The 9806-nt window shown below is 38.7% G+C and overlaps 1 protein-coding gene across 1 annotated transcript; it reads left to right on the forward strand.

Annotated features, from left to right (window-relative positions):
* The first annotated feature begins 6087 nt into the window (after positions 1–6087).
* LOC141514363 (protein phosphatase 1 regulatory subunit 3C-like) lies at positions 6088–8134 on the forward strand. Its single transcript, XM_074225152.1, has one exon. It carries the CDS (start codon positions 6183–6185, stop codon positions 6864–6866), a length of 684 nt encoding a protein of 227 aa, XP_074081253.1. The 5' UTR covers positions 6088–6182; the 3' UTR covers positions 6867–8134.
* Positions 8135–9806: the final 1672 nt, after the last annotated feature.

A 9806-nucleotide genomic window follows, 5' to 3' on the forward strand; every position in this document is an offset into this window, starting at 1 on the left:
TTGTACTTGTAGAGTCTATATTAAATTGCTTTCTGTCAGGGGAAGGGGAGGGAAGAAAAGGAGGGAGGAAAATGTAAAACTCAAGACCTAGCAAAAAAAGATTATTGAAAACTTAAAAGAAATTACCTACCTCATGGGGTTGTTGTGAGGCTTAAATGAGATATATGTAAAATTCTATGTAAACTTTGAAGTGCTATGTAAGAGTTATTATTATTCTTGAAAATGAACCAACTTTGACAGTATTGAAAAGCTTAAAGGAGAGATAAAGTTAACTAAACCCAGAATTCTTTTTAGAGTTAAAAGGCAAATAAAGAAGCTATATGAAGTAGAAATTACATGAAATTACTACAGGTATTATTTTTTAATTTTTAAATATATTAAGCAATGGTGGACCAGAGAAAAATTCATTTTCTTGATTAAAAAAAAGAATGGTCTTTAGATAGAATTTTAATGTTTTGTCTTTTCCAAAAAACAAAAAAAAAACTTTTTACTCTCCAAGATGTGATTGACAGATAAAAGAACAAATTAAAATAAATCATAGTATCATAAGATTTAGAGCTTAGAGATCAGTTAGTCCAACACCCTGATTTTCTAGATAAGGAAAGTGAGGCTGAAAGTGTTTCTAGAAAAATTCAAGACGATTATATTAACAGGGCCTGATTACATTGCACTGGAGAATTATTTAAGGAAATAAGATAAAACTACAGAACATCAGTCATCAATCAGTTAATAAATATCAAGTAACTAATACATCCTAGGCATTATGTTAACCATATGGTTAATGAATGGCAAAAGCATGTGAAAAATGATGTCCTTGTTCAAGGAGCTCAAAATCTAATAGGGGAGACAGCATGCAAACAATTATATATATTTAAAAATAAAGTATAAATAGAATAAATTACAATTAATCAACAGAGAGAATGTACTAACATTAAGAATCAGGAAGGGCATCCTTTAAAGGATCGGGTATTAGTTGGAATGAAAAACAATATAAGTTGAGGAGACCTTAGAGCAAACTTTTCACGAATCTGTAAAGATTCATAAACTAAGGCCAAATGATTAACTAAGGTTACATAGATAATAAGTGGCAGAGTTCCATTTTAGAAAAACATGGAAAGATTGAATGAAATAATGGAGTTAAATGAGCAAAATCAAAAGAACACTATTTACAGTAACATTTTGTTTGAAGAATAATTGTAAACAAATAAGCTATTCTGAATATTATAAATATTCAGATCAACAACAAAGGACCCATGAAGGAAGATGCTATCCACCTCCAAAGATATTAACTGATAAATAAAAGTATTCATAGTATAGTTTTACGTGTGTGTGTGTGTGTGTGTGTGTGTGTGTGTGTGTATCTTAGTCAAATGCTGGCCTTGTGTAGAGCCACATGGAGAGGGAGGGAGGTAGTTCAGAATTCGAAATGTAACAAAAAAAATAAAGTTAAATTTTAAAAAATATAATAAAATGCCTTTGAAAATATGAAGTCCTCCCATCACCAGATGAGATGATATAAAGGGAAATTTCTGTTTGGATATAGTTTGCACTAGGAGACTCTGAGAACACTTTCAATTCTTTCAAATCAGGAGAACAGAAAGAAGGGTGATCTTAACTATCAAGATAATGGAAAAATGGAATAGAATCTTGAAAAATAAAAAGAATCTATTTCTGATGCTCTTCAAAAAAAAAAAAAAGACAAGTAGTTATCTGTCTAGGATGACCTTCCATCATACTCCAGTCAAATGTTATTATTTCATCTTTAATGCAAAAAAAGAAAAATCCCTTTCCAGAAGGCAAGGAACTGGACCATAACTTGGTAATTTTCTGTTAGACTGACTTCTTTAAAATTAGATTGATGGTACATAGCAAGCTTCTTGGCAAAGGTGGGCACTGTCTTACAAATGTCTCCTCTTGGGTCTCCATATTATATTTTTTACAAAATGTGAACTCAATTTCTCTTATACTATATTTCACACATGACTTAAATATTAAAGATCATGCTATAAAACATTTTGAAGAGAAACAAGTCATATATGCCTCTCACAGCTATGAGTAGGGAATATATTCTTTACATTGGGGAATATATTCTTTTTTTAATTAATTTTTATTAACAATATTATTTGAGTTTTACAATTCCCCCCCATCTTACTTCTCTCCCCCCCCCCACAGGAAGCAATCTGTCAGTCTTTACTTTGTTTCCATGTTGTACCTTGATCCAAATTGGGTGTGATGAGAGAGAAATCATATCCTTAGAGAAAAGACAAGAATTCTAAGAGGTAACAAGATCAGACAATAAGATATCTGTTTTTTCCTAAATTAAAGGGAATAGTCTTTTGAACTTTGTTCAAACTCCACAGCTCCTTAACTGGAGCAGATGGCACTCTCCTATGCCAACAGCCCCAAATTGCTCCCAATTGTTGCACTGCTGGAATGAGCAAGTCCTTCGAGGTTGATTATCACTCCCATGTTGCTGTTAGGGTGTACAGTGTTGTTCTGGTTCTGCTCATCTCACTCAGCATCGGTTCATGCAAATCCCTTCAGGCTTCCCTGAAATCCCGTCTCTCCTGGTTTCTAATGGAACAACAGTATTCCATGACATACATATACCACAATTTGCTAAGCCATTCCCCATACATTGGGGAATATATTCTTAACAAAATAAGAGATAGAAGAAATTATAAGATGTAAAATAAATAACTGATTCCAAGAAACTGAAAACTTTCTGTACAAAATTAATTGACTTATAAGAAGAGAGGCATTTGAAAAGAAAAAACTGCATAAAATTTCTCTCATGAGGGTTTGGTATATTCAAGATATACAAATAGTTAACAGTTATATAGAACTAAAAGCCATTCCTCAATCGGTAAGTAGTCAGAGGATATAGAACAGCTTAGGTGGCACAGTGGTTAAAGTGCTAGGTCAGGAGTCAGGAAAAATCACTTTCCTAAATTCAAAGTCCCTTAATCCTGGGTAAGTCATTTAATCCTGTTTGCCTCAATTTATGCATCTTTAAAATGAACTGGAGAAGGAAATGGCAATCTACTCCATTATTTCTACCAAGGAAACCCCAAGTGAGATCACAAAGAGTTGAACATAATTGAAAAATGACTGAACAACAATGGATAGATATGAATAAAAAATTCTCAAAAGGAGAATGACAAACTATTAACAATAATCTGAGAATTCCAAATCAATTTAGGGAGCTCCCATCATTTGGGAAATGACTAAGCAAGTTGTAGTAAATGAATTTTAATGGAATATTACTGTGCTATAAGAAATGATCAGGTTGTTTTAGGAAAAACCTGGAAAGACTTAAGAATGGATGCAAACTGAATTAAGTAGAACCAGGAGAATATTATATACAATAATATTCTGTACATTGATCAACTATGAAAAACTTAGCTATCTCCAAAATACAAGGATCTAAGACAATTCCAATGGACTTATTAAAAATCCTATCTACCTCCAAAGAAAGAACTGATGGGGTCTAAATACAGACAGAATACTATTTGTTCACTTTTTTCATATTTTTTCCCTTTGGGAAACCATATACTCATATCTTTTGCATGATAGAATATGCAAAACATCTCACATTGCTTACTGTCATAGGGAAGGGAGAGGTGACAGAGAGAAGGGAGAAAATTTGGAACTTAAATTTTTTATTAATGAATGCTAAAAATTGTCTTAACATGTAACTGGGAAAAAATAAAATAGTTTTTCAAAAGAATGTTCCAAATTCTTAATAATAAAGAAAATGCAAATTAAAACAAACCACTTTTTTAACCTATATTCTGAAAATTGGAAAAGGTGTTAAAAGATGGGAATAATTAATTCTATGAAGATTGGTACAAGAGTGCATTGCTAATAGAGCTATGGACCAATGCATTTTGGAAAACAATGTGGAATTACGCAAATAAAGACACTAAAATGTCTTTATCATTAGACCCAGATATTGTTACTAGTCAAAAGATTTTCTCAGAAAGGGTGACTGAGTTCCAGGTTAGAAGTTGAGTTCCAGGGGCGGCTAGGTGGCATAGTGGACAAAGCACTAGCCCTGTAGTCAGGAGTACCTGGGTTCAAATCTGGTCTCAGACACTTAATAATGACCTAGTTATGTGGCCTTGGGCAAGCCACTTAACCCTGTTTGCTTTGCAAAAAAAAAAAAAGTTGAGTTCCAAGATAGAAGTATCTATCTGCTCCCTTAAATACTCTAAGGGATATGATCAGGTTTGAGCTAACTTTTGTTCACTTTGCCTCTTCTGGGGAGCAGGGAGACCCCAAGTTCTAACAGTGTACACATATAGCAAATAGCAAAGAGGTCTATTTATCTGAATTATAGCAAAACATAAATCAGAGAAGTTAAACATAAAAGCATATATACTAGGCAATAGAGAGTGAAGAAAGTAGTTTTACTATTGGGAAATTTACCCAAGGGGACATTCATCAGTCTAAATTAGCAAGCTGGAAATAGGGATGTGATGGAAACTGCTCACTCTCATGTCTTCCCAAGAGTCTTTTCCTTCAAAATTCTGAAATGAGGTCAGATTCTTCTAACTTTTATTGCACAGCCAAGTGAATGCCAAGCTTGAAGAAGACTCACTAAAAGAGTCCTGAAAGGAAACTCCTACTTGAAGTCCTCATCAAAGGGAGGACTAATTGAGACCTGAAGTTCTTGTCTTCACCAACTCCTCTGCCCCACCATTTATAAAAAAAAACCAAACAAACCAAAAAAACCCAGGGCATTCATATTCACTAATAAGGAGAAAGACCCATACCAATGGTCTTTGGAACAGGGGTTACACACAGGTTAGGTGACTTACTCAGAAGTGTCTGTAAACTCAGGTCTTCCTAACTCCAAACCCAGGTCTGTTATTACTACACTTCCTAAAAGAAGTTATGAGTAATATGAGTAACTGGAAAGATTTAAACTTTTGATTTGAAAGAAATTGATTCCTAAAAATCAAGTAATTTCATTTTTCTGTAATGCCATGATCATCAAACAATATTGTTTTGTTCAATCATTTGTCTGACTTTTCCAGATAAGTTCTTTGATGCTGGAAAAACATGGTCTGGTTGGGAGAACTTGAACATTAGAAAACAAAAAGATAGTACTAATTATTTCTTGCCCTTTTCATAAATTAATAAATTAGTATTCCTGTTTACAAATCAATATTTTGTCGGTTTGGTTATTGCAAATCAATGACAGGTCCTGATCTCCACTGGGAGAGATGATGATAATCGAAGTTTTTTTTAACCCTTTTTTAACCCTTTAAGCATCCCCTTGCTTCAGAAAGAGCACTGGAGAGTGAGTCAAAAGATCCAGTTTATAATTCCACTTGTGACCTCAACTTTCTTTGTGACTTTAGACAAATCACTTTGCCTGGATGGACCTCAATTTCCTCCTTAATAAAACAAAGTTTGAAATAAAGTTCGGTTGAAAGTTCTTTCAGTTCCAATAGGCAGTGAACCCTAAACCTTATGGGACCACATCAAACAGTAATTTTGGAAGTCCTATTAAATTGATGCAGCACAATCCTAAGTGGTACTGACTTGTAGAAATAAACTAAAAGCAGAACTAGTTCGGTTAAATAAAGCACCTTACGTTTTTTTATGGCATCTTTAAAAGTAATTATCCGGCAGTTGTGGTTTTTGCCCTCTGACTCTTCCTCAGTAGATGGACTACGGTTGTTCTGAATGCCAGAAGCACCGGAAAAAGAAAACCCCAAGGGCGAGTAACCTGGCAGATGAAGCTGGAAACTAGACTGGTAGAGTCGGGCTCTAGAATCAAAGGGAGACACCTGGGTCCACTTTTCTCCTTTAGCTGATTGGCTAACTACAAGAGTGGGGATTTTTTTGATTGGCCGAATCTAAACCCGACCGGGTCAAGAGTAGCCAGCCCGGGGCCGGCCAGTCCCAGAGGACTTACGCCTAGGGCTGGGGTGCTCTGCCTCTGCTAAGAGGGCGCGGAACTTGCCGGAGGCGCCGGCGTCCGGCGGCCGCGCTAGGTGAGTCCTGGCTAGGGGCGAGCCGCCTTCACCTCCTGGCTCGGGCAGCGCCTCCATCACGGCAGGGTTGGGCGGGACCCCCAAGGGGACTGGGAGGGCCAGGCTGATGTGGAGCCCCGCAGCTCCTCCAACTTCTCCTCCTTCCTCCCAGCCCTTTTCCCGGCCCCTCCAAGGATGCTCAGGCTGGACCTGCCCCTGTGCCTCTCGCGGGGCCACAGCTCGCTCTTGCAGCGCTTCCTCAGCTCCTGCGCGGCCGAGCTGCGGCCCCAGCGGCCCCTCCGTCCCTGCTTGGTTCGGCGGCCCGAGCGCCCGCGCGCGAAGAAACGGGTGGTCTTCGCGGACTTGAAGGGGCTGGCCCTCATCACGGTGCACAGCTTCCCCCGCGACGCCCCGCAGCCTGGAGCCGAGCCGCCGGGGCCGGGCAGGGTGCCGCCGCCGGGCCCGGCCGCCTATGCCCTTGGCTTCTCTCAGCCCCTGGACGACTACGACCGCTTCCGCAGGTGCCTGGAGGCCCAGAAGGTGTGTCTGGAGCTATGCACCGTTCGGGGCCGCTGCCTGCAAGGGACCGTCCAGGTGTGCAACGTGGGCTACGAGAAGACTGTGCAGATGCGCATCACCTTCAGTGCCTGGACCGCCTACCTGGATGAGCCCTGTGTCTACGCGCCGATGCTTTTCGGAGGAGACACAGACACCTTCACTTTCCAGGTGGCCTTGCCCGCCGGGCCCCCAGGCCCAGCCGGCACCATCCAGTTCTGCTTCTCTTTTCGGTGCGCTCAGCAGATTTACTGGGACAATAATCAGGGTTATAACTACCACCTGAAGCCTCAGACCCCTTCGGGCGCCCCTGAGCGCACCTAGCCCTGAAGCGCCCCTTTGAGCCTCCACACGCCGGCTGCCTATTTTCTTTGCCGACATCTGGAGGGATTTCCTCTGACTAGCAGGGTTCTACCTCATTTGAGGTAGGAAGGCATGTTTTCTTTCGTATTCTGCTGCTAGAGTTACAGTAATACCAATAAATTCCTGAACGAAGTTGCTAATTGGGCTTGGGATTCAAGCTTTTCATCCTCCCACAAAGCTGAAATCACCCTCCTAGCTTCTGTGTGTGAGAGTATGGTGTTATTTCAAGATGTGAAGCTTCCTTTAGAAGCCACTGGTTACTGTACTGTTCTTTTGCAGAATTTTAAGTTTCCTTTTAAAGTGTGTGTTGGGGGGGCTCAGTTAATGTTTTCATTAACTGTTTAATGTGGGTCAGGATTCAGGGTTCAGAAACTTATTAGTCGTGTTGACCCTTGGTATTTTACCTCTACTAGATCAAGCCAACATCTGAAAGACCTTGCTGATAAAGAGATTGGACGAACTTTCTCCTCAATCTTATTTAGACTCCGAGTAGAGGAGCCAGCCCATTGTGTTCCACTCAGGCTTAGGGGGAGGGTTTAGACACTTTGTCTGTATTGCCTAAATTGGGGTGCCTGGGATAGAATATATAATCAGTTACATCCCCCAGCCCCTCATTAAGTCTCTCTTTGTTAAACAATTAGAGTTGAATGCCCCATTCTTGGGCTTTTGAGCATCAAGAAGCTGCCCAGATCTACCTTTGGTTTATGAGATGGATGGTCAAATGACCAATTCTTTAATATTTTAATTAATAATTTAATAATAACTAAAATGATTAATTACTCAGAAACTATGTCTCAACTTTTTATGTCACACTGCCAAGAAAACTCCCATGGACAGTATTGGCATGCTTTGGTCCAGTCAGGAAGGATTGAACAGCAACATACTCTAATAGAAAGTGTCTATAGGAAAGAGGGTGCTTTTTGTTTGTCATACTAATGATAGGAAAGGCAGAGTTCCCTTCTATTCCTTGTGTTATTACATTTATGATAATTTGAGGTATATTTATTGCATCTAAGCTTTCTTCCTCCACCTACATAAGAATTTTTTTTAATTTCCCATTTGTGTAACAGTAAATCCTTCACATTTCAACTTTGTCTTTCTCTTGATTAAAAGATGTTATTTAAAATGTAATATATAAGTATATATTTAAAACTTTAAAAATAATTTAGGGTTGCAATTCATGCTCTATGCCAATGTACATGGTTCCTCTGTGATTCTAGTAAAATATCTTGGGCTATCTGAACTCCAAGTTTAACTGATAATTTAAGAGCTTTAATAAAACTTATTTTCTTACATTTTGTCTGATTACTTGACTTGCTTCATAAATGCAGTCCTTGGGAGTGAAAGTTGGGGTAATAATGAGCAAGCTACATTTTATTTCTCTGACTAATGCTCCCAGCAGATTAACTTCCAGTGTATCACAAGCAGCATGTCCCATCAGTATCTTTGGGAACATTTCTCCCTCCCCTTCATACTCATCCCTACCTATTATGTCTTTCAAAGTGGACTCCACTAGGGGAAACTTTTGTGGCCAACTGCAAATCTGAAGCATTATTTCATTGTTAAGAATAATGGAGGGACAGCTAGGTGGCGCAGTGGATAGAGCATCAGCCCTGGAGTCAGGAGTACATGAGTTCAAATGTGGCCTCAGACCATAATTACCTAGCTATGTGGCTTTGGGCAAGCCACTTAACCCCATTTGCCCTGCCAAAAAAACCTAAAAAAAAAAAAAAAAAGAAGAATGGAAATAAAAATGTAACCATATGCTGGTAGCCAGATTTGGAGAGTAAATTTACATGACACTATAGTTTCTCAAAGTATAGAGACTTCAGTAGAAAATATCTCTTTTGGCTAAAATCTTAGACCTTCCATGAATTAATTATATTTTGAGAAACCACAGTGTGTACATGGTAAAAAGAAGACAATCATTTAACTCATGGAGCTTTTTTCTACTTGTTTTATTTATTTATTTATTTTTTAGGTCTTTTTTTTACTTGTTTTATTTTTAATGAATCTCTTTTCAGTTAACAAGTAATTTTTTTCTTTCCCACCTTCCTTGGGGGAAGGGGGAACCTTCAAATAGCTATAGTAAATACACAAAACAAATACCCACATTGGTTATATATTAAAATATATCCTAAAAATCTGTGCATCTTTACTGTTACTTCTCTGTCAGAAGTTGCATTCTCCATGATCAGTAATAGGAGCTTAAATTCTGAAAGAAGACAGAATATATTTTGTTCTGCCTTAAAAAATATCCTGGGATGATATATTATCTTTCAGAATATAAAATAAATGCTCATAAATCACCTGTATTTTGTGTATTATTACCCACAAAAGTCAGCAGAAGAAATAAAGACCCAGTAGGAAAAAAAAAGGGGGGCCAGAGGTGAGAATGGTTAATGGCAGAAATACGGTGTGATACTCATCAGGGAGCAAAAAATGGGCATCTCTCTGCAGTGTCACAAGTATAAATTATTCCTCACTGAATGTTACCAACATATGGGTAGTTTTATGAAACCCTTACATATACATTCCAGTAACAGGTGTCTCCTGGATATATGGTATTTTCCCCATATCTCCTGAAACACTTTTTTTGCAAGGCAATGGGGTTGAGTGACTTGCCCAAGGTCACACAACTAGGAGGCCACATTTGAACTCTAGTTGACTCCAGAATCAGTGCTCTATCCACTGCACCACCTAGCTGCCCCCCCCCCAAACATTTTTTTTTGCAAGGCAATGGGGTTGTGGCTTGCCCAAGGCCACACAGCTAGGTAATTTTTAAGTGTCTGAGGCCGGATTTGAACTCAGGTACTCCTGAATCCAGGGCCGGTGCTCTATCCACTGCACCCCCTAGCTGTCCCCTGAAACATTCTTAAGGTTGGCTATGAGCTAATTTAG

This window comes from Macrotis lagotis, chromosome 1 (genome assembly GCF_037893015.1).
Source record: "Macrotis lagotis isolate mMagLag1 chromosome 1, bilby.v1.9.chrom.fasta, whole genome shotgun sequence".
NCBI classification, from domain to species: domain Eukaryota; kingdom Metazoa; phylum Chordata; class Mammalia; order Peramelemorphia; family Peramelidae; genus Macrotis; species Macrotis lagotis.

Coding starts and splice junctions, on each gene's coding strand:
- LOC141514363 (XM_074225152.1), top strand. CDS start 6,183: ATGCTCAGGCTGGACCTGCCCCTGTGCCTCTCGCGGGGCCACAGCTCG.